The 26003-nt window shown below is 37.2% G+C and overlaps 2 protein-coding genes and 4 pseudogenes across 2 annotated transcripts; 3 read left to right on the forward strand and 3 right to left on the reverse strand.

Moving 5' to 3' along the window:
- Positions 1-1886: 1886 nt before the first annotated feature.
- Positions 1887-10886, forward strand: LOC120192687 (annotated as a pseudogene).
- A 540-nt stretch (positions 10887-11426) lies between these two features.
- Positions 11427-13485, forward strand: LOC120192713 (putative glycerol-3-phosphate transporter 5). Its single transcript, XM_039195444.1, has 2 exons — positions 11427-12478; positions 12768-13485. The coding sequence occupies exons 1-2, from the start codon at positions 11542-11544 to the stop codon at positions 13304-13306; spliced, it is 1476 nt and encodes a 491-aa protein (XP_039051375.1). The 5' UTR covers positions 11427-11541; the 3' UTR covers positions 13307-13485.
- A 259-nt stretch (positions 13486-13744) lies between these two features.
- On the reverse strand, positions 13745-16413 carry LOC120192688 (annotated as a pseudogene).
- Positions 16414-17865: 1452 nt separating this feature from the next.
- LOC120192716 lies at positions 17866-19191 on the reverse strand (annotated as a pseudogene).
- On the reverse strand, positions 18479-21242 carry LOC120192714. The gene is made up of 5 exons (XM_039195445.1): positions 20744-21242; positions 20574-20653; positions 20408-20479; positions 19877-20305; positions 18479-18488 (listed from the first exon to the last, which is right to left on the reverse strand). Exons 1-4 carry the CDS (start codon positions 21203-21205, stop codon positions 20017-20019), a joined length of 903 nt encoding a protein of 300 aa, XP_039051376.1. The 5' UTR covers positions 21206-21242; the 3' UTR covers positions 18479-18488; positions 19877-20016.
- Positions 21243-24331: 3089 nt separating this feature from the next.
- LOC120192689 lies at positions 24332-25373 on the forward strand (annotated as a pseudogene).
- Positions 25374-26003: the final 630 nt, after the last annotated feature.

The raw sequence follows: 26003 nt of genomic DNA on the forward strand, positions 1-26003 counted from the left end.
GAATTAATAAAGCTGGCTAGCGATGGCAAAACCCAACGGTTTTGGGTAGAGGACGGTCTACTCTACACCAAGGGACGACGAATCTATATTCCAAAGTGGGACAACTTAAGGCGAGATATTGTCAAAGACTGTCACGACACCAAGTGGGCTGGTCATCCGGGTCAAAAGCGCACTATGGCATTGCTAGAGACGGCATACTTTTGGCCCATATGAAGGATAGCGTGGAGCTTTACGTGAAGACTTGTCTTGTGTGCCAACAAGACAAAGTGGATAACCGACAGCCGACGGGATTACTGGAACCTTTACCAGTCCCCCAAAGACCTTGGGATGCGATCACCTTGGATTTCATTAGTGCATTACCCAAGTCCGAGGGATACGGTTCGATCATGGTCGTCGTGGACCGATTTTCTAAGTATGGGACTTTCATACCATGCCCCAAGGATTGCACTGCGGAGGAGGCCGCGCGAGCATTCTTTAAGAATGTCGTGAAGCATTGGGGCTTACCAAGGAGCATCATTAGTGATCGAGACCCTCGATTCACCGGACGCCTATGGACGAAATTGTTCAAGCTCCTTGGAACCGAGTTAAATTTCTCCACAAGCTTTCATCCTCAAACTAATGGGCAGACCAAACGGGTGAACGCTTTGTTGTAGTGTTATTTGCGGCACTTTGTGAGTGCTAACCAGCGAGATTGGGCTAAATTACTAGACGTCGCCCAATTCTCTTATAACTTGCAGCGAAGTGAAGCCACAGGCCGGAGTCCGTTCGAGCTTGCAACCGGACAACAACCGCTCACGCCGCACACATTGACAATGCCACTTGATGAGGGTAAGAGTCCCGGGGCCGCCAAGATGGCTAAGTCATGGGAGGAGAACGCCGACATCGCCCGCGCATGTCTGGAGAAAGCACGAAAGAAGATGAAGAAATGGGCTGACGAGAAGAGGCGACATCGAGAGTTCTCCGTTGGAGACCTAGTCTTTGTGAAGCTTTTGCCACAATAATTCAAAGCCCTCCGAAGCATTCACAAAGGACTAATACAGAGATACGAGGGACCATTCCAAGTACTTGCCAAGGTGGGAAAAGTGTCTTATCGCTTAGACTTGCCAAGTACACTTAAGATTCATCCGGTCTTCCATGTAAGTATGCTCAAGCCATATCATGCCGACAAGGAAGACTCAAGCCGAGGGTATTCGCATCGAGCACCTCCCGTAGTAACCAAGTCTTATGACAAAGAGGTAGAAATGATGCTCACAAGCAGGACGATCCGCAAGAGAGGAGTCCCACCGCGTACCGAGTATTTAATCAAGTGGAAAGGACTACCAGAGTCCGAGGCAACATGGGAACTAGCTGAAGACTTGTGGCAGTTCGAAGAACATCTCAAGGCGTACGAGGCGACGAGGACGACGCTATAATAGGTGGGGGAGAATGTCACGAAATTGGGCCTTTTCCCCACACTTTGGGCTATTTTGGCTATGTTGGGCCACATTTGGTCTTGGAGGTTGATAGAAAAGTGTAGATTATTCTAGAACACTCAAGACTTGTACATATTCTAGAAGCATTCTAGAGTCTTCCATGTTAGGTAGGAAATAATGGAGAATTCTAGAGAATCTCTCCCTACCGTAGGATCAAATCAATCTTCACCGTCCATTGAGGAGGTGGGATGCTATAAATAGGTGTAGAATCCTCATTTGTAAATCATCCAAGAGTTGTAAGCATTCAAGCATTCAACAAGCTTTCTCTCTAAGTTCTTTTCTTTCTTCTTTGTTTCCTTGCCAATCCTTTCTCTAGCACGAGTTCGAGTGAGGCTGACTTAGCTATCGCGAGGGGCGAAAAGGAGCTAAGGTCGCACGAGGCTTATTGAGCGATTAAGTCCGTGACAAGCAGCTGCTTAAGAACACACAAAAGTAACAGTGAAAACAAGGGGAGAGTGTGAGGGAGGGAGACGAGAGAGGGGTACCTCTCTAATCAATTTGGCTTGTCTGTATATCTCTCTCTATCGGTTTCTTCTTCTCTTTCGCTTGAGAGTTGAGACCTCTTTCTCTCGCTCTCTCCCCTTCATCAACCTTCAAGAAGGTATATATTCTCACCTATGCTAACTTCATGCTATATTATACGGTCTATGTTTGATGAAATTTCTTTAACTCATTCTTTGATTTGGATTTTGTTTTTGGGTCTCTAATCTGGTAAAGCTTTTTGTTTAATCTCTTTTGGAGTGCTATACTCGAAAAAGGTAGTGCCTTTTGTTTTCATTGTTCCTTTTTAGAATTTTATAAAACTCTTAGCTTGCTTATGGAATGATCAAATAGGGATATGGTTAATATGCCAATGTTTATTTTTTTTCTTCTATTTTTGGTTTCTTTCATGTAATTCTAAAAATAAAATTTGGAACTGGCTCTTTGGTGGGGCAAACTTTGTTGCTAAAATTCAAGATTTCAATAATATTTCTGTGATATGCTTTTTGGTCCCCTAAAGCTAAAACCTTTGGTGGGTATTGAAGAATGTAAGCACTTAGAAACCAGACTTCAAATCTTGTTGCTTTTAGGAAGGCTTTCTCTAGGATCAAACTATATGGTGACGCCACGCTTGTTTTACTTACTCCATAGAGTTTTCGTATTTCTTCAATTCATTTTGTAATCATTTGGCCGTCAGAATCTCATGTTTTTAGCAGTCATAGGTTGATGTTTGGTATCAATGTTGGTCTTCAGAATATTTGGAGAATGGAATTTAGTTTGCATTCCTGCATATGTGACCTAAAGGATTTTTTTTTGGTTGATGAAAATGTGATTTATGGCAATCAATCATAATATTTTCGGTGTTTGTTATCGAACCTATTTACGTTGCATTGTTTTCCTTTTTCCCCTCTACCAAGTTACAAAACCAGAGACAATGGTTGACCAGTACTTGTTATCACTCCGAATTTTAAGCTACAATTGTCAAATACTTTTGTTTGAAATTTGACATAATTGTTTTTTATTTATGACCCCTCATCATCAACTTTGGAGTATCTGTTGAGAATGAAAGATAGCTAACTTACAAGAAGAAAAAAAATATTTTTTAAGAGGAAGCCACCCTTTTTAAAGATAAATTAGATTCACCACCGTGTTTATTTATTTTACATGCAATGGCATTTGGTAGGTTCTAGGAGGTTTGAATTTGAAGATCCTATGAGTAAAATATCGTTAGTGCCAAATGTAAGTTGTATTACTCTGGGTCCCACTGCGGTTGCATATCGAGTATTTCCATCCATTGGAGGAATTGGCAAATTATTGTTCTCATGATTAAAGTTAATTTTGGTGTGATCTGAGTAAAACTGTTTTTATGGAACATTTCCAATTCGCTCTTACGTAATTAATTTATCCTCTATTCTGGGATTTAGAGATTTTATTATTCTCGGTTTATGCAATTGGCTCACTTTATAAGTTCTGGTTGGCAATATATTGTAATGAGAGCCAGATGGATCATACAATTATGAAAATCTATTTTTTAGACACTTCGGCAGATAGGTTTGAGATAGGATTCTATGTTAAATTTCATAAAATTTTTGTAATGATTCTACTCTTGCATGTGTAAGAACTTGTTATAGCCTTAGATTAGGAAGTACGAGGGGAAGGGAAGGAGATATAGCAGAGTAAGATAAGAGGAACAAGAAGAGAAGGCCCCTCTTGTTCTCTTTGCTTAGAAAAAGAAGAGGAAAAGGAAAGAAAATAATAGCTGACATCTTCTTAATTATACTTCAAATGAAGAATACTTCATGTTGATTAAAACGTTTCTCAAATAAGGGGAGGGTACCATTCCCCTACCCTTTCTTTACCTCTTAGTTTCTTAAGTAGGTGTTGTATGCTTATTATTTATGAAGAGAAGGATGCAAAAATTTGGTAGCGGGATGGACTTTTAACGTGCTATTTTGTTTCTGTTACCTCCACCGAATGCTTGCTTAGTATTTATGAAACTTATTTTGTTGTTCCTTTAAAAATAGAACATTTATTTTGTCACCTCTAAACATTCAATGTTTTCCTTTGATTACAGGTTTCTGTGTGGTTGAAGAAATGGGAAGCTTCGGTTCTGATAAAGTTCCAAGAGATATTGGAATGGAAGATTCTGAGGCCACAATAGAAATAAAAATTAAAACATTGGACTCTCAGACTTATACTTTGAGAGTGGATAAACAGGTAAAATTATACTCGGGTTGTTTTGCCATGATCAAACCAAGTTCTGATATTGTGCTGTTTTGAGATGTGGCTCAGTTCAGCAATTAAAATGTGTTAATGCATATTTAACTAGAAGTTTGTATGTTAACCTTTCTTTTGACAAATCTTGGACTTTAATATTTTCTTCATTTCTTGAAGAATTTGAATTGTTAATGTAAAAATGTTGTCGAATTTTGCTAGTAGTTGTTTGAAACAATGTTGATATGATAGCTTCCTATGGTTACTGCAACTTCATGGAATCTAATATTTTATGTGGGTAGTTAAAGTTTCCTAGTCTTATATCTTTTAGTTTCCTTTTGATTGGCTTGCCACTTTTACTAATGTATTTTTTCTAAATTATATATCAGAAATTGTTTAACAGTTGTGCTTCTCTATTATTTATTGTCTCTGAATATATTACAGTTGCCAGTTCCTGCATTAAAAGAACAGATTGCTTCTGTAACTGGTGTGTTATCTGAGCAACAAAGGCTTATTTGTCGTGGAAGAGTTCTAAAAGATGATCAACTCCTGTCTGCATACCGTATCCGTTTTCTTTTTAATGTCCATATTGATTTGTAAAGTGGATATCAGATTTGATTGACTTTCTTAGGTAAGAAGTTGATCCTTCCTATTTATTGCCTGCTATTTTTTTCGGGTTTTAGGTCCACTCTCATTAGGACCCAAACAATACTGCCAAATACCAGTACCCTCCAGCCTTACTCAAATAAGGCGTGGAAGAACAACTGAAACTAATCTATACAATTTAATACCTTTCCAATTATAGGCAAGGGGGGAATGGATCATCAGATGGCGGATATTTTCTCCAACCAGAGTATTTAATGTCTTCAATGTAGCTAAATATTAACCAGTTTTGTTTGGATGACTTATTTATGCCTGCGTTTTTATTGGTTTCTGATTAGTAACTTGGATTGAATTATGGATTTTTCTACCATCTTCATCTGCTCATATTTAGAATTTGAGCTGAGTTCCTTAACTTGAGGTAGATGTCGAGGAGGGTCACACCTTGCACCTCGTGGTCAGGCAACCGGTTCCACCATCATCCGATAGCTCACCTAATCATTCAGGTTTTTCTGCACTTTAAGATTCACTATCATCCTTTTTTTAAATGGTAAAAACATTGCAAAGGGTCATGTCTTTAAGGGGAAAACAAAAGGAAATTAAAAAAAGTGTGGGATATATGCTTCAGATTATTTAAAGCAAGTCTTTTTGTCATTTGCTAGTAGCTTCAAATTTGATGGATTACTGGTATTGATCCTAATTAATTCTTGACGTGTGAAGTGCTCAACTCGCTATTCAATACCTTACAAAATCTAGTTTTTGTTGACTGTTTGCCACATGCATGTTTGATTCGAAGTATTGGTTAGTGAACAGTTATTTCTTCTTCTTCTTTATTATTATTAGGTATGCCTCATTCCATGCCTACGCCCATAAACTTTTCCTATATCTAATGAATGCTTAATTCTAATGGCCACCACATAAACCTCATGCAAAAATCCTTTGACATGTGCTTTACGAATGTTAAAACAACATCTGTAAGGCACCTCCACACTGTCTTGTTTCTTTAAGACCACTGATACTTATTTCCATAGTGAGAGATAAAATAAGAAAATGAGATAATGTTAAAAGAGAATCTTTGTCAACACTTTTGCCTCCGTGGAAGAGATAGTCGTAGAGACAACTTCCTATAGTTCTGTCAGAAGCAATGGGGTTTGTTGAGATAAGACTAACCCATCTCTTGTTTATCTCTTTGAGGGATTGAGGATGTTTGTTTGTCAATAAAGAATGTACTTTTAACGGTCACTCTGTTCAGATATTAACATGTGGGAGCTGATGTCAAATGTCATCAGATGATGACCGACATCATTCTCATTATTTGAGTTATCAAGGAACACTTCTTGCATGAGCATTCTTTCTTTTATGTCTGCCACACTTTCTCCTGTACAAACCTGTGATCTGTTTGTAATCTATGTGTCTGATAATTTGCTTTTGTAATATTGTTTTAATATGCATTGCTAATGTTTCTGAAAGGGGGGATAAACTGGTTAAGAATCTATGTGTTTGTAATCATGTTCCAATTGTCATAGAAACTTTTAATGTGCCTGATCAAGGAGATGGAGTTCTTCCTGAAATCAGTCGGGTATTTTTGTAATTTGATGTAAAATGGAGAAATATTTCTACAGGGTTTCTACGATGATTTCTTAATTTTTAATTTGCTTCTTTCCTTCTGAGCAGATTGTTTCTGCCGTTCTTGGCTCTTTGGTATTTTCAAATATGGCAAGTGGCAGTACTGGGAGAGATGCCAGGGTGAGCCTTAATTTTTCAACTATCATCAAGTAATGACAGTTATTTTGATTGTTGAATGTTTCTTTGTTTAATGCTTCTCTTATATATAATGAAAGTACTTTTGTAACCTTTCTGTGCTTTGGCACACAACAAATAACTTAAAATCCATTAGTCAAACATTCAAAATTCCTAATTTTCAGAGGTCGATCTGAAAAGTTTGGATTTTGTTTGTTTTAAAATTTGAAGGTTTTTATGTGCTTTAATATCTGTATTCTTCTCTATCTGTGCCTTTCTTCGGAATCGATGACCAAAGGATCAAGGTTCACAAAGACTAGAAAGAACATCTGGTGGTAGTAGCATGCCAGATTCATCCCAGGTTCAAACTGAACAAGCCAGCATTACAAGTCAATCTAATGGAGCCAATAGTGCTTTTGGACTTCCTGCAGCAGTTTCCTCAGGGCCACTACACTGCAACCTCCTGTGAGTTTGCAATTCTTACTTTCTTGCTAATCTGTCTGCCTCATTGTATGCGCCAAGTGGATTTGTTCACAAAAATAAATCTTGTGGAATACGTCCTTCGTCTAGGTTTTAAGTTTTTATATCCTTACTTTTCTTTGTGTTTGTAGGTAATTCCTGATTCTTTGGCTACTATGTCACAATATCTTAGTCAGATACGGAATGAATTTGATGCCCTTGGTTAGTTTTCCTTTGATAAAAATGTGGTTATACTAGCTCTGTCTGTTGCTGGAAAGCATGTCGGTTCATTGATGATTTGCAACTCATCTGACTAGCAGGTAGAGCTTGGGTAAATGATTCTCAGACATCTTCAATGAGTAGGACTGGATGTAGGGATTCTAATTCTGCATCAAATTCAGAAACTGTACATGAAAGTCTTCCAACACCTGCATCTTTGGCTGAAGTGTTACTCTCTACCAGACAACTGCTCACTGAACAAGCTGGAGAAAGTCTACAAGTGCGTCCTAAACTACCTTTTTAGTTTCTTTCTAATAGCTACCTGTTTACGTAATAACTTCCCTTTTTTAATTGGGTCGTTATTTGGACTACTTGAAAATTGAGGAACTCAATTGTATTTGAAGGAGGGAAGTTGGATGAGGTTGAATTCTTCTTCTTAGCAAGGTTTAGGCTTGCTTCATGGTTCCTAGCGAAGAATAAAGGGGTGTATATTTTTAAAGACTCTCTTATTTCAGACCCCTCGTTAGGGGACGCTTGTTCCATCCATTCTAATATGATTGTATCTACTATTCCTAGGCCTCCTCCTCCTATGGGTTTTGTGAAAATTAATGTTGATGCAACTACGACTAAGGATTGGAAGAAGAGCGGTTTAGGAGGAGTTTTAAAAGATTCCTCTGAATCTACATTAGGGTCTTTCAAGGAGCCTGCTGGTCTGGGGCCTCTAACATTTATGGAGTTAAAAGCTATTCAAAAGAGGCTACTATTCTATGCTGCTTTTCAAGATAGGATACAACACCGGTTGATTATTGAAAGTGACAGCAAGATGGCAGTGGATTGGGTTAAGGGGGTTGAATTCTGTCCTGATGTTTATGCTTATTTGGTTAGAGACATTGTTCACTGGCTTAATGTGTTCGAAGGTGTGGTTAGATGGGTAAACAGGACAACCAATTTAGAAGTTGATGCCTTAGCTAAAGAAGGAATTGGTTGATTAAATGTTGATGTATATGGGTCACAAGGTTGCCTTGTGTTTACCTACTTGTGTTTAGTGTACTTATGGGGATGTACCTTATGTATATTATTGTTATGTTCAATAAAATCCTAAGACACTCTTTTCCTCCTTCCGCTGATTAAGGAGCTTACCAACAAGCACCTTTATTCAAGGAGATTTTTAACGAGACCTGAAATTCTTATAAAAAAAAAACTCTGCTGGCGGAAAGGAGGGGGGTTGTCATGGCCTTGTTGATTTATTTTATTTTTTTGAGTTCTCAATATTTTGTTTTATTATGCCAACGGACAGCAACTTGCAAGGCAACTGGATGATCAAGGAAATGTGATGGACCCCTCAGCACGGCTGCTTGCACAGTCCAATGCATTGCGAATTGTAGCTCTACTGAATAACTTAGGTCAGGGTTTCAAATCACGGTCGCGGTCGTATTTCCGTGATTGTGGCCGTCGCGGGTAACTCGGATGACGGCGAAACCGCTATATCGCGGTCGCATACCGTTTTTTAAAACCCTGCCTAGGCTCACTTCTACTTGAGCTTGGTCGTACAACCATGAATCTACGCTTAGGTCAATCACCGGTAAGATCTATCATTCTACATCCACAACTTTTTAACTCCTTTTCGCATGATTTCTGCTCTGTGTAGCTATAATGGTTTGTTTTGTTTTGTTCTTTGTTGGCAGTCTGAAGCTGTTGTTAATGCTAGACCTGCAGTTTTCTTATCACCTTCTGGTCCTATCCCTCTCATGGTTCGGGTAATGTTCTAACAGCTTAACCAAATCCTCTTATTTGATTTCAATGACTTTTAGTTTTTGCTGATTTATCTATGTTTAGGCTCCTCCTTTTCAACCAGAAGCTAGCTTTGGCTCCATCCCCGAGGGAACTGTACAGCCTGGATCTGGTTCGGTTAATGGACTTGGGACAGGTTTTCTTCCTAGGCGTATTGATATACAAATACGAAGAGGTATGGAATACCTGCCTATTTTCTGTATTTCAATATGTATCATGTATTGGTCCGGAGTCTGATGGTTTACCATAAGGTGTCACTGGCAACACCCAATATCGCTCGAGAGGAACATCCTCCAAACCAATCAGGTCAAAGTAACCAATTAGTGGGTTCTGACATTGAGAATCGTAGCAATCACACAACTTCAAGGGTCTCAGATACACAAGCTTTTGCTGGAGAATCAGGATCGCAAGTAGTTCCTATTAGGACCATGGTTGCTGCTGTACCTGCTCCATTGGGTGGTCTATCTTCAGAATCTTCTGGTGAGAACCCAACTCCTGGTGCTCAACCTGAGCAGCTTCCCATTCCTGAATCTGCAGTGCAACATCAAAGTTCAGAAGAGTCTGCAAGAGATGGTAATATGATAACTCCAATACTTTACCATACTAGTGGCGTTGGATGTTCTTGTTCTGATAAAAGCTTGCCATTATGAACCTTTTTTTTTGTGTGGCTAAACGTAGAAAAAGTTTCATTGGTATTGATGCTGTTGGAAAATGCTGTTCAACGCCACTCCTACTTTACATGGAGCCTGCAGCCATTCCCATGTGGAAAATGGGCTTCCTTTTTTTGTAGTGCTGTTGTTTCCTCAGTGATGTCCGCAGCCATTCCTGGAATTGATCATCGAATTGCTTTGTGCTGCAGGTTCATTACCAAATGCTAGTTCAAGACAACAGGAGCGACCCAATACACGCAGTGTCAATATCAGCATTCTAGAAGCTGGCAGGACTCAAAACAACCATGACTCCGAGAGAGAAATTTGTAGTAGTATTCTTCAGTTCCTAAGGGCAAATTACCCTGGTGGTGTAATTCAGGTAGAGGAAACCAGTTCACAAGGAACAACTACAGATTCTGTCCGAGGGCAAGCAGAAACATTCAGTGGTGCTCCATCATCTGAGCCAAATACTACTGAACAAGGGGTGTTTCTATCTAATTTGCTTCATCAGATAATGCCATACATATCTCAGCATGCAGGTTTACAACAAAGTACTACCGAAGATGCAATTACTTCCACCTCGGTAAAGCATCCTTTTTGTCCTTAGTTATTTTCTTAGGGGTTGATATGTGTCGGGTCTAAACCATGGATTGCCTGTTTGATTGAGGTCTTGCTAATTCTTTCCATGATCAAATGAGGATGAAGAGCTCATGGAAGTAGAGCAATTGGGATAAGAATTAATGTTAAAATGTCGACAATAAAGATATGCTAAATACTGCTGTATTTTGCAGGTTGACAACTCTGGTACTGGGAATTCACGTAGACCAAGTGACTGTGAACCGAACCCAGCAAAACGGCATAAGGTACTGGTTTTATATACTCCTGTTATCTAATCTATCATCTTTTTCCTTTTATCACATTCCCCGCCCTCGGTTTGTCCCTTGTCAACAGCAAGTTTTTTGTTTGAATTTTAGCAAATTTGTATGAATTTTTTTATCATATTATCAAGATATGGCTTTCTTATTGCAGATGGAGTAAACATATTATCAATAGATGTGGAGGATTTACCGAAGCTTTCCATGGTTATGAAATTTGTGATTGCTGGTTCGAGCGCATTCTCGGTATGAACATCGGCGTGACATGTATGTTAAATGTGATAAAATCACGGTCTTTTCCATTTATTGCAAAACAAGAGGTGACATTCCATAATCGATGTTATAGGAGGAAACGTAGGCACAGTTTTGTTTGGGGGGTTTTGACTTGTAACATGGAACAAATATGGTTTTATATGGCATTGAGCTGGAAATTACATTGTCTAATGTTTATCATCAAGCTTCACTTCGTCATCACCGACTTTTGCCTTCCTTCTCTCTATCCATCTCATATATATGTAGGGATGGGATACAAGAATTTATGTTAGGGATGAACTTGTATAATTTTAAAGGTAAAAACAGATTACCAATTGAAAAAAAATATTTAAATTATGCGAGGATTTAAGTATTTTACGTTGTTGATCGATAAAAATATTAGAAATTGATAAAAATGAATAATAAAAATAATTTGATTAATTAAATATATAAAAAGTTGAATGATTTTAAAAAGTCGGCCAAGAATTCAATTGAATGGGCAATATCGGTAAATGAAATCTGAGCCTGAAAGTGACATTTTACGTTAAGCCTTGGCTGTTGCCTGTTCCAGATTGCTCAAACAGTCCATTATCTAATGTATTGTCCTAAAATCCCAGTTTTTCAGACCTTTTTTTAGCAAATAATAATATTAGATTTACGTTCAGTACTATCATCATCTAATGGTTATCATTATTCATTCCCAGATCACAGATTCATCTTTGCTTTAATTCACATGAAAGATTATATTTTTCATAGAGTTTCAGATATCGAAGATCACAATCTTTTTCAATGCAATCCAAAACTCCAAGCCTACCTCTTGGATTCATCCTTTTCCCAACCCTTAAATCCCCACCCAAAACCCTTTTCTTCCACCAAATCTTCATCTTAATTCTCACTTTCTTAGCCTACGCCTCTTTCCACGCTTCCCGGAAACCCCCTAGCATTGTAAAAAGCGTCTTAGGACCCACGGTGCAATCAAATACCACCTCAACCGACACTGGATGGACACCTTTCAACGGCCCGGAAGGAACCCATAGGCTCGGTGAGCTTGATCTTGCATTTTTAACATCATATGCCATAGGGATGTATTTCGCAGGACATGTAGGTGATAGGATTGATTTGAGGCTATTCCTTGTGTTTGGAATGATGGGTAGTGGCCTTTTAACCATAATTTTCGGGTTCGGTTATTGGTTTGATGTTCATTTGTTCAGCTACTTCATTGGAGTTCAAGTTGTTTGTGGGTTTTTTCAATCCATAGGTTGGCCTTGTGTGGTTGCTGTTGTTGGCAATTGGTTTGGGAAAGAGAAGAGAGGGTTAATTATGGGGGTTTGGAGTTCACACATTATTGGGTCTGTTGTGGCTTCTGGGGTGTTGGAGTTTGGTTGGGGTTGGTCTTTTTTGGTGCCTGGGGTACTGGTTATTGTAGTTGGGGTTATTGTTTTTTGTTTCTTAGTGGCGAATCCTGATGATTTGGGGTTCGAATTGGTGGCCAGTGCGAAGGAGATTGAGATGAATGTGGAGGGAGGAAATGCGGTGAATTTAGAAAAAGCGGAGTCGGAGGAAGCAGTGCTGCTTAAGAAGGAGGATTCCGATTCTTTGGCTGCCATTGGATTCTTAGAGGCATGGAAGTTGCCTGGTGTAGCACCATTTGCTTTCTGCCTCTTCTTCTCCAAGTTGGTGGCTTATACATTTTTGTATTGGTTGCCCTTCTACATAAGACACACAGGTATTATCACTTGATGCCAATATTATTTCAGAGTAAACTTGAGTTTTCTTAGGATATCCAGCGAATTTGAATAGAAATGCATTCTCAATAATCTGATCATGGCAATGAATTGTCAGTACTAATTTAAGTCATTTCATATACTAGTAAAATCAGTAGTAGTATTAATAGTGGCTTCGTTAGGCCTATAAGAGATGGTTATATACAAAGTCATATGCTACGGAGACTGCTCTTTGATTAGCTATAGTGGTGGATGTTTATTCATTATTGCAAATTCTTGTTTGAATCGTAGCTGTTGCTGGAGTGCATTTGTCCCATAAAACTGCTGGGATCCTCTCTACTATATTCGATATCGGAGGAGTCTTTGGTGGGGTGCTAGCAGGTTTTGTTTCGGATATCATTGATGCTCGTGGAGTTACCTCAGTTACTTTCTTACGACTATCAATTCCAACACTCATTTTGTACCGGATTTATGGAACTGTATCTATGGTTACCAACATTGCATTGATGTTTCTCTCGGGGTTGCTAGTGAATGGTCCTTATTCACTAATCACAACAGCTGTTGCTGCTGATCTTGGCACCCAAGACTTGATTAAAGGAAACTCCCGTGCATTAGCTACTGTGAGCGCAATCATAGATGGCACTGGCTCTGTTGGGGCAGCTCTCGGGCCCCTTCTAGCTGGGTATATATCTACTAGGGGTTGGAATAGTGTATTTTTTATGCTAATTTTTTCTACGTTCTTAGGTAGTTTATTCTTGATTCGTATTGCAAAAACTGAGATTGGAAGTATGGTAAATGAGGGGAAATGGTTTCGGAGTAGCGTGACTTAAAGTTGATAGGCCTCGGAGGCTCGGACTGTTTAGAGTAGCATCTCATTAGGATACAGCATTTGCTGTTAAAAGTTTTATTTTCCTTACACCTCAAGCTCTATTGTATTTCATTCTTTTATACACACAATCTTCAGTTCACATATACAAGAGAATTTTTGTATCAGAATGAACTTTGCTCATTTTACCCATACCAGATCGAAGTTTGTACTCTCAATAATCCTTCCATAAAAATAAATTACATTTCTAGTTATATTTTGTGTGTATGTAGTATGTATCTGTAACTACCAAGTCCTATCTTTTGCGTCTTGCATCCCAGATATCACCTACAAGTTACGGGTAGATCCCTTCAGGAGCCATCTTTAGCTCACAGGTAATATTATCAGCTTCTGTAACCTTGAGAATAAGAGGATAGCGAAAAAGATGGCAATTAAACTGTCAAAAGCTCAATATCAGCAGAATCAAGAGGATAAAATGTGTGCAAGAATATATCTTTCTTTAAAAATTGTACAGTAACAGACTTATTTTTGTTTACAATCAATTGTGTTACTCAAATTATCCTACACTTCATTATAAGCCAATAAGAATGGCCAGGAAAGAGAATGTATACACAGCAAGATCCTACTAGAACTGCAAAGTATTAATCAGTAGTCTCACCATGTGTACCATGCGTTGAATGTAAACAAATGTAACATAGGTCTATCCTTCTAAGAGGCTTTTGGGACTCTGAAGCCCCTCAGCAGATATACTTCTCCCGTCTGACAGAAGGCTGAGGTGACTCCGAGTGAAAACTCACCACAACAACAGTCAAATTGTCAGTTGCTCCTCTTTTGATCGCTTCTTCAACTATCTCTTTGCAGCATAACTTGACAATGTTGTGGTCCTGGAGCCGCCACCTCGTAAAATCTATGGCGTTTTGGCTAGTGAAAACATCCCATATACCGTCACTACTCACTACCAATGATCAAAAACTCATGTTCCTTGGTCAGTGTTATCATTTTGAGTTCTGGTTTGGCTCTTAGAGGGCCGATTCTCTCACCTGTTTACTTCATACCTTCAAGGTGCCAATCGCCTAATGCACGTGTGACCCCTAGTAGACCATTCAGATAACCATCATCAATGAATCCACCCAGAGACTCTATTCTTCTCCTCTCTTTCATGCAACAGGGCCTATGATCCTTTGACATCTCTATAGCTGTTCCACGCCCTGACAGTACCGCCCTAGAATCCCCAGCATTTGCCACAAGTAAAGACCTGTCAAAGATAAGATATTCCTTTCAAAGAAAAAACCATAAAACTTTATTCCAACATAAACACTAGAAAGCCTTTTGGCTTCGTTCACTTCTCCATAGAAAATTTCGAAGTGCTTACCTCCCAAATATCATCGCAGTGAGAACAGTAGTGCCAGAAGCCAGCGACGACTCAAGAGAGCATGACTTTGCAAATGCAGCATCAGTCCATGAATGACCTGGTGACCACTTTTTCAAGTTCTAAGGGAAAATCAACATCCTCAACAATAACTCTAAGCAAATGATTACGGACAAAACGAGATGCATCCTTCCCTCCGTGTCCATAAAAAATCTGCTCCTTTTACGTCAATGACTAGAGTGCTTATGTATTTCCTGGTGTCTTATGTCTATTATGCTTTATTTAATGTGATTCCATAGCATTCGTTTTGGCTGCGAGAATTAGTTTCTAATCTAACAGAAAGCTATTCAGTTAAAGGTCATTTTTTATTGAAAATAGATAAAGGTCTGCATCAAGATCGTTAAATGCCGCCTTGTATCAGCTTCTTTTTCATTTTTCTTTCCTTTTTTCCCTTTTAACAACCCTGCAGCAAATTTATCATGGAGCACTTCTGTTTTACATCCTTGTTTTGCGCATACCACAGTTAAACTAAGAACAAAACCCAAAAAGAACACAATACCACCAGTTCTTGATGGCTCGAATCATGTTTAAGTTCATATGCTGAGAAAAGTGTTATAATTGTGTTCACTCTTCAGGAAGGCTATATAATTTAGGAATATTTCTTTTCTGGGTTCATTGAGATGCAACTTTTAAGACGGTCAATGTTCAGAACAGAACCTGCAGTAACTTTCAAGTTTCAATCATTTGTTAGAAGAAAAAAGATCCGGCATTTGATAAGCATCCAGAGAATAAAATTTAATGATGGGGAAGACAAGATAGATTTAGTGATGACAAAAGCACATTCATCTTTCCAATTAAGTCGATTGCGTGAAAGTAACTCATCTGAATTACTGCAAGATGACCCACCACATCAAGATTCTACACCTAGAAGGAAGATGAGAACAATTTATCTCCATATTCTAAAATAAAACAGTATTAGAGGCAAAGATATTGGAAAGTCCAACATGCCAATATATAAGAAAAAGAGGGGTTTACGAACCTACACCATAGAAGGAAATAGCTTCTTCATTCACTAAATCACAACCAAAATTCTTGGCCAAGTCTGCGATGCATATATGAGTATCCTCCATATAGGGACGACCCCCAATGTCGGACCACTCGCCTGACCGAAGTGTGGGGATAAAATTTGTCAACGGGTTATTTTTTTTCTGTGGCAACTGAATCCTCAGAAATACTTTCTAGCTGAAAGAAAAACAAATAAAGAGATTATCAATCTGAAGAAGCATGGTCAAGGGAAAGAGAACTATAATTTACAAGTGAACTTGATCCTGTCTGGATAATTCCTCAAAAACTGAAATTGTTACCAATGAGTGATTTTCAAAGGGCATACGAAGACTTGGTTTCCATATTGAAAATATGGTATTTCCTTGTGAGATTTATATGCACCTAGCTTCTCCCATTCTATTAGCTTGTTTCTGGGGAGTAATTCTCCAAGTTTCATACCACAAAGAACTGGATTTGGCTATTTCACATAACATGTTGGCAATAATAGCACCGAAATTCTCAAAGCAAAAAAAGAACCAAAAAGATAAGTACGCAGAACAGAATTATAAGAAACTGTCATCAAAGCTACATACTTCTTAGAAAACCAACACATATACATCCCAACCAACAAATTTCTCAAAATGACATCAAAAGCAACCCTTTTCTTGGCTGACCTGCTCTTTATCTTCAACATGCATGATGTTGATATTGTTGATAAGAAAAGGCAGGGAAAAGAGATGGTAATTTCTGTCTGATGCCTTTTTTTCTTCTTTATTTCAGCTTCTCAGCAAGTTGTTGAGCGTACCCAGAGTAACAAGAGCCAAGAAAATAACAAAAACAAGTAAAGAATCCGCAGGGAAATAATGGAGTGGAGAGAAGAAATTCTTGAGAATATGTTGCTATTATAATATTGATGAAATAACAATTCAAAGCGTGGCTGAAAATCACTGTGCTGGGTTGGTATGGTTAGGTTTCTTTCCTATAGCTTTTTTTAGTGTTTTTCTTATGTACTTCAAGTATCTATATTCTTTATAAGATGGACATGATCAATGAATCTAATACAAATACTGAATTTAATGAATACATGTATTTAACTGTGAAAATAAATTTTAAAATAGTAATTAAATATTTAATATTAATTCAAGGAATCCATAAATGCAAAATTTCTGATGTTAATCATATACCTAAAGTTTTTTTATAAACTAAAATTATTATTAATGGGATATTTATTAGTAGAAAATAAATAATTTTTTAATACGTACCACTTAATCGATTAAGTGCTGCAACTAATTTTCATTTTTTGGTTATATAAATTAACATAAAATATATAATCTTTTATAGAGATGTTTAGATTTTTTTTTCTAACAATAATACTTTTTTCGTCGATGATAAAAAATCATTCTTATCAATATCTTAAATATTGAATATTCTCTCCTTTGGATTATATTACTCTTGAGATAAGAAATTACCCTTGAAATAAGAAGTTTTGTTGATATGTATCCATTGCTATATTTTCAATTAAATAACTAATTATTTTTCGTATAAATTTATTAAACATTTTTATTTAATATTTTAATAATTAATCTATTTTATTAACATTTATTTATGATTGTTTTAATATTATATGATAAGATTGCATGTTACTGGAGAGCGAACAAATTAAGAGTTAATGTTTTAATAATTTTATTCAACCAGCATGATATATACTGGACGGTACCTCCAGAGGTCTGTGGTGAATGAATTGAACTGTTGCAGGGTACATGAGAATACTGAAAGTTCAATCAACGTTTCAAACATTATAACCAAACTTCTGCACTTGATGCAAATGATCAGAGTTTTTCTTTAGATAAAGAAAGAAAAGATGATAATATAATTGGGAGCAGGGTTTCAAAAAACGGCCCGCGACCGTGATTTCGTCCGCGATATAGTGGTTTCATCGCTGTCCGAGTTACCCGCGACGGCCGTAATTGCGTCCGCGACGACCGCAATAGCGCCCGCAATCACGGTAAATCCGAAATAACCGAAAATGCGACCGCGATTTGAAACCCTGATTGAGAGTATCTTCAAAACCCGAACGGAGAAAACATAAAACATCTAACAATCAAAAGGTTCTTCAACTCTAGTGGCAGTATGTGCATTTTAGTGGCTTCTCCAACAACCTCAGACGACCACGGAAAATACTTACACCTTACATTCCAGTGAAAGCTTTCTTTTCTCCACCAGAAGATCCAGCAGGGGATCACTTTCAAAACATTGAACCTCACGGTCTTGGACAATGGCCTGAAATATGAAAGTAATAAACAAATTACAGAACTAAAACTAACTGAAAATTATTAGATTCATAAACAAGAGAGATTATATATCATTATGTTTTAACCTGCATTGCCCGATAATGACGTGATCTCCTTCCTTCACACGGAAGCATGGAGAAATATGTGCAGGTATGTTCGAATGTCTCTTCTCGTACCTGAAAATAGAAAACCAAATGTTTCTACAAAAATGAAAAAGGTAACTCTTTAAGGAAAAGCAGAGCAAAATGAAGCAGGATCATGCCTTCGGTATTTCTTGATGAAATGAAGGTAATTCCGTCGAACAATGATAGTCCTTATCATCTTGGCACTATGTCAAGTACCGGCTAAGATGCGGCCCCTGATGGAAAACGGTGCCGGTGAATGGACATTTCTTGTCTATGTAGGTTCCTTTAGAAAAACAAATATGCAAAACATTATTTAACTGAATTCTATAAGCATAGAGATGCACGTTCTACATATTCCTTCCAAACATCAAGCTCTAGGTGTTATTCAAGTGAAGTAAATCATCCCTTATTTCTTATAAAGAACATTGGAACATAGATAAGTGCATATAATATACATAAATAAAGCAATTATTGATAAACATGATACTAAATCTCCAGGTAGCTTAAAGAAATATTTATTCAGCTTACGATACTAAATGCAAGAAACCAATTAACACTCAACGCTTACACATACAGAAGAAAAACAAACCTTCAATGGCTTCACGGGGAGTCTTGAAGCCTAAACCGATGTTCTTCCAGTAGAGGTTCCCTCCCTTACCTGGTCTCTTCCCTTTCGCAGATTTCTTCGAGCTGAGAAAAGAAACAAAATCATTAAAGCCCACCTAAACTCAAAAAACCCAATCCGAGAAAAGTAAGAAGGTGGCAGATTTTTCATGGTTTAGTGCTACGATTACCTTAAAAAGACTTTCGGTTGCTTCAGGAACGCCTTCTCGGTCTGCAATCAAAAGAGAAAAGGTTGAGAAGTAAAGAATGTAAAATAGAGACAATGGGGACAGAGCAGATCGGCGTGTGCACCTGCTCGGCCATGGTTGATGAGCAATGCTTCTTCTTCTGCTGCTGCGGAGAAATGAGAGAGAATTGCTTATGCTGTGACAAAACCCTAACCTATCTAATAGATCCGCTTTCGTAATTGGGTGAGTTTGGGTCAGATAATCGAATTGGGCCTTCAGAATTACGATTCCACCTGCAAATTGAAAAGATAAGAACAAGCCGAAAATGTTATTAGACCTTTTTTTTAAAGTATACAATAACCAAAGATGCCAGCAAATTGCAGCAAAGAGTAAATCCAAATTTGCAAAATGATGAGGGGATTTGATATTAGTACAAATCCATTCATTAACCTATATAGACAAGATCGCAGGCTGACTGGGCTCAACAATCACTGACCAAATTGGAAGGGCAACCCTACACTGTTTTAAGACAAGATTCACGTCCTCCGCATGTTACCATATATTGGACAAGATGCACTATCAGTCATGAAGAGGCGGAGATGGATTGAAGAGGGGACAATCATTTTCTCTTCGAATTTTATAAGTTTAACCCTTGATATAAAATCTTATGTTTGTTGACGTGACAATGTGCCCTTTCCTCATTTCGTCAACAGCTATTGGGCATTGAAGGCAGTACATACAAGCTCGTATATATGTAAAGATAGTTATGGATTCTTCTACAAATATATCATTTTGTAGCATCTTATCTCCTCATGACATAAATGGAATTATTAAGTGTAGCAAACTGAGTAAATGGGATCTTTTTTGGCCTTGCATAATTGCATCATACTCTTGATTAGCATAATCAATAAAAATATATATCCGCAAATTGAGCAAAAAATCAGGAATATTTACTAAGAAGAACAGAGTTCTTCTTTAACAGTTAACGCATTGGTACATCTTAAAACTTCAGAAATGGTTGCAAATGTCTAACAGCAAAACATGATAATACAAATAAATGATATATGGCAGCAGTTCCTCGGTTGGTTGTTCTCCTAATCCAGCAAAGAAGAGCCATGCCTTTGGTTCCAAAAGGGGTTGTGATCTTGGAAGAAAGCTAATTCAGGATTATTTTTGAAGCCCTTAGTAGCACCACTGGTGTTGTTATCAAAGAGATTCGGGTGGCAGTTCTCAATATCATCTTCGAAAGTTGTCCATCGCAGTGAGTATTTTTTATGCTTCTGCCTGGTAATATTTCTCATGCTCTCCATCTCTCCTACATGCTCCTTGAATTCTTTCTTCACCACATCCAGTACAACTTCTCCATATCTATCACACCATGATCTTGAAATATGAAAAAAAAAATAAAGTAGACAGAGAGAGAATGAGAAATAGAGAAGTTAATGGCTAGCATATATGGAAATGGAGATTTTTTAGCATCCTTACTTGGGGAAGAACTTTTTGAGGCCAGTATTGTCCACAGGAAGGGTTGTGGAAATTGCTTCAATTTGATCATTCCTAGTGGAATTACAACAAACTTAAGCAAATCTGTAAAAATAAGAGTTATCAAAATTACTCCAAATGAAGGGTTTGATGGAAAGAAATTGCTTACGAAAATTTAAGATTCGGGTTGGTAGTGGAGAGCTCTGCTTGAATTCGTGATAGCTCCTTCTTTATTTTGTCTCCTAAGACCTGCAGGTGTAACTCAGATATAAGCCAAGACTAGTACACAATTAATAGAACCTTTTTTTCTTCTTCTTTTTTTGTAACATTGAGATGAACCTTATCAATGAAGAAATCTGATGGAGCTCCATCTGAAAGCAGCTTCCTCTTAATCTGTTTTGTATCTGGCCCCTCTCCTATTGGAGATGCAACAACTTGGCATGACCCCATGAAAGCTTCATTATCTGATCTCTCATTCAAAGGCAAAGGAGCAATCTCGTCCTCTGAATCATTTCTCCTCCATTTCTTGATTCCATCGAAACCCCATTGTTTCTTTGCTGATTTTGATGCTTTCTCCTCTGAACCAGGGCCATTATCACCACCTCCACCATCATGTCCCTCTCTTTGCTCTCTATGAAACAGAGTTTTAAATGGTTTTCTCTTTGCCTTGTCAGTTCCACTACCATTTTCCTTCATGGATTCTATTGGGAATGTTTCTTCCTGCATTAGAATAGATTTGGTTTCACTTTCCTTCCCCTTCAAATGACTATCCCAGAAAGGGTTTTCCTTAGAACTCACCATAAAGGCAGATGGTTTTGAACCGGACAATCGAATATGCTCTTTTCTGATCTGTTTTTACTTTGCTTATGAGATGATCCAAACCCAAAAACCGATGCTGCTGTTTTGATCTGATTCATTTTCGAGTTGTTCTTCGATTTATTATTGGAATGCAATACATTGTCTCTGTTACCGCTGCAGTTTTCATCCTTCAAATCAATGACAGACCATTCTTCTTCCTGATTCTCTCTCAAATCTTTCAGATTCCCAACGACTACATCCCTGGCCTCAATTTCAGCTCCTTTTACCGCTAACCGCTGCAACGAAGGCCTTTTCGAAGAATGGTACTCTTCCTCTGATATACACTTTGCATAAAACAATTCCTACACAACAAAGGAAACCAAATTCGAAGAACAATTATCATCTAATCTTAAGAAATAGAAAGATAAACAAAGTGGGGTTTAGATGATACATGCAAGAAGAGCAATTTATCTCGCAATATAACAGGCTGTTCAAGTTCAGGTGGGGATGCAATAAGGGTCTCAAGCAAATGAGTTCTAAAAGCAGTAACCTCAGCTTCACCCAGGATCCCTTCTTTATGCTGATCCATCAAGTTCAATATCTGGTGAAATGAATCCTGCTGCCATTTGAGATTATCAGATTGAAGCTTGGAAAGACTGAGTTCAGCAGCTGGTAACCTCTTTTTCTTGAATGAAAAAGGGAGGATTTGCTTGCAAAGAGAAGTGATGGAATCATGGAGAGTGGAGTAGTATGTTGGGGTGTAACTGTACATCTTTTTTGACCTCTTGGCTTGTTGGTAAGAGCTAGAAAATGGGTTGAGTCCAGAATTTCAATCGATGATTTTAGTTTCCAGAGCTTTGATTCTTGAATGACAATTTTGAAGGAGGTGGGGTTGTTGTTGTTTACGGGATTTTTGAATCTTCGGAGAGAACTTCAAACGGTAACTTGAAACTAGCCGTTGAGACTTAAAAGAGAGAAGGAAACGCAACGCCAATTATCTGTTGCCCAACTCTGTCGTTTTGCTACCTCTATCATTTTTCTAAGGTTAAACTACAGAAATGGTCACTTACATTTTATTTTTTACACTTTTTCTCACCAAATTTAAAAACGTTAATTTTTTGTCACTGAGACGTTGAACACCGCTAAATTGATGATATGACACGTTAATAAAAAAGGTTAGTTTTTGTAACCCCTGAACTTTAAATAAAATATTAATTTAAATAAGTTCATGGATAAATTTTCAATTTATCTCATTTTAGGGATTAATTTCTTTTTATAAATTTAAGGAAGTTTAGGGATAAATTTTCAATTTATCACATTTTTTAATATGTTTTTCTTCAACTCAATTTTTTGAAACAATAACTTTCCTTCAACAGCACCGCACGCCCCCGTCGTTGATCAATTCGACTTTCAAAAGCACTTCACAAACATACTCGTACACCAAAACCCATGATATTGACAGTCCAATTGGATTTGATGTGTTCTTCCACTTCAATGAGCAAAGAAAACCATGTAAAGGAAAGAAAAAGAACTTCCCTAATAATTCGTTCGTCGGTCACCTTCCACCCAAGATAGAGCAAAGAAAAAGGCAACCGATCGAGAAACAGAAAAGAAACTCGAGAACTTGAGAATAACCATGCCGACGAAATATGAATGCCAGCAGCAAGTAAACCCGGAAAGATTATGTCTATGTTTCTTTTTAAAGAGCAAAAATAAAAAGAACAATGCCGCCTCCATTGATGCATTAAAGTTTTAAACAGTTCAAAGAAATAAAAGAATAATGAAGAAACCAGAGCTGAGAGTACATCGAAACAAAAGTAGTAACAAAACCCCAAAGCAATACTACTCAAAGGGAAAAAAAATTGGGTCGTATTTGTTATCGAAATTAGTAAACCACGAGAGTTGGTCTGACCTCTTATTTTTCTATTTCTATTAACAAATTAAATTAAATTTAACAATTCTCTCAAACTAAAGAGTGTGCTATTGCTCCTTTATAGAATCACGTACATCCGTCATTAAGTTATAGGTTCAAACAGTTACGTCTATAGGATATGTGTGTATTGTCAATGATTAAGAAGTATTGTGAACATATATTATCTTGTAGTCACATCAAACTATTAAAAAAATAGTTAATTGCACCATATGTCCTCAAATTATGATCTTTATTTTAAATTAATCCTTAAACGTTTGAATATACTAATTTCATCCCTAAACTATGAACATTCTAATTCACCCCCCAAATTCATCCAAATATGTATTTTGTTTCAACTATAATTTTACTAAAATATTATTTTTTTTCAAACATATATTAATATAACTTGGCCTAAAAATTTTATTAGCAAGGGAATTGTTTAGTATATGTGTATAGTTTGGGATGAAATTGAAATGATAAAAAAGTTTAGGGATTAATTTAGAATGAAGGCCATAGTTTAGCGATGAAACTGAAATGTTCAAAAGTTTAAAGATTAATTTAGGATAATAGTCATAATTTAAAAATGAAATTAAAATATTTAAAAATTTAAGGATCGATTTAAAAATAAAAATTATAGTTTAAAGATGTGTGATGCAATTAACTCATATCAATAATCTATAATCAGTTTAAAGAAACAAGATGCATGCATGTTGCTTGCCTATGTATCCACCTTGTGTCCTTTCTTTTCCTCTCTCTCTCTCTACATGTTTTGATGTGTGTTTCTTATATTGTAATAATATATGATTATTGAACAATTCAATACTGTAAATTTTTATATTATAACTTTTGTATTTTTAAATGTATTTGTAGATAGATTTATTTATAGGGAAATATTGATTAGAGAATGTAAAATATTTTATAAACTCCGGCATAAGCGGAGGTTATTACTAGTATAATCTTAATATACTATGAGATTTATATACTTCAAATGCATATACTTGTATCTCTATTAATGATTAAAAGAATTATTATGATTTTTAGAGTTAATAAGTTTGAACACCACCGAACTGCAAAGTTCTGGTGACTGATAGTTGATTTATATATATCTATATATATCCACTGAGAATTTGCCCTCAGCAACATTTGTGCTTTGCTACTGTATTCTTTGTGTGTGTATGTGTTATTTTCCTTTGTATCCTTCTTTAGCTCAGTCTTACATGGCGCTTAACCTCACCACCGTTGACGGAAGCGCTGCCAGTGAAACCTGCAAGGCAGAAAACAGCACTTCAAAAACACCACCAACAATCAAAGAGATCATCTCCACCCTTCCTACAGAGAAGGGCTGGAAAGTGTTCCAGCAGCTTTGTTTCTACCAAGGTTTCTGGCGCTTCCCTCTCCACCTCGAAGGATCCATCTTTGCTCAACGCCATTTCAAGGCAACACCGAGTGACGTCCTCTTATGCAGCGCTCCCAAGACCGGAACCACTTGGCTCAAGGCCTTCAGTGTCGCAATCTTCACTAGAAACAGTGTGGGAGATGAGTCTATGAACAGCCTTTTCTTCAACAAGGTTCCCCATGAGTGCATCATGTTCTTAGAAAAATATTTCATCAAGAACCCCAGTGTTCAGTCTGATGAAAAAAGGCTCCCACTTGTGGCCACTCACCTCACTTACACCGCCTTGCCGAAGAGCATACTCGATTCAGGTTGCAAAATGGTGTACATTTGCAGGGACCCCAAGGATGCATTTGTCTCATTGTGGCACTCTGCAATGGGTATAAAAGCCAACAACAACCCAGATCTCCCCATTGATGTTGCTTTGGAGTTGTAATGCAAAGTGCAAAGGAAGATCAAATTTCGGCCCTTACTGAGACCATGTGTTGGGGTACTGGAAAGCTAGCCGAGAAAACCCAGAGAATTTTTTTTTCATGAGGTACGAAAACCTCCAGACTGACACCATTTCTGAAGTGAAAAAGCTGGCCGAGTTCTTGGGCCACCCTTTCTCCTCCGAGGAAGAAAAGCAAGGGTCGGTGGAAAAAGTTATCAGCTTATGCAGCCTGCAAAATCTGAGCAGCTTGGAGATCAACAAGACTGTGAAATATGGAGATGGTGAAAGGTCAATCAACAACGATGTCTACTTCCGAAAAGGGAAGATCAGCTACTGGAAAAACCATCTGACGCCTGAGATGGGAAAGAAGCTCGACGATATCATGGAAGAGAAACTAAGTGGGTCAGGGTTTACATTTCTTCAACCCAATTAGCCACTAAAAAGGAACAACTGCTCCCACTTTCCCAGCATTTGCTTTCCTTTAGGGTTTCTGAATAAATAATTCTGTGTTTGTTGCATTGAATAAGAAAAATGCTTGCTTGCAAATCTGCGTTGGAGTACGGTAGTCCAGGTTTTTCAAGTTATCTTTGTTTTTAAATTGCATTTTCATCTTCTTCGTTGAAATTGCATTTTCTACTTATGTAATTGTTAATATTAATATTGTGACAATTTTAAACAGATAAATAATAACATTTTACTTTAAATGTTAATATTGTTACAATTATAAAAATTAAACACAAGCAAAATTTTGGAATAATTTTATTATAGAATATAGAAATAATTTTATTATAAAATAAAATGGAAATAGTTTAAAAATAAAAACAAATTACGATAAATTGGTAAGAAACTATAAAATTTTAACAAAATAGTACTTATCAGGGCTGGAATTCGATGGTCCATCTAGAACTTCAAATTCAAACATAATTTGATAGGTTTCCTTATAATATAAAACATGAATATTATGTCTAATATAGGTATTAGTTGATAAATTTTAAAAAAATAAATGTTAAAAAATTAAGTATTGAATAATTGGTTCGATTTTATGTTTAAATCTTAAAAGGGA

Source organism: Hibiscus syriacus, unplaced genomic scaffold, assembly GCF_006381635.1.
Source record: "Hibiscus syriacus cultivar Baekdansim isolate YM2019G1 unplaced genomic scaffold, ASM638163v2 tig00116976_pilon, whole genome shotgun sequence".
Lineage (NCBI taxonomy): Eukaryota > Viridiplantae > Streptophyta > Magnoliopsida > Malvales > Malvaceae > Hibiscus > Hibiscus syriacus.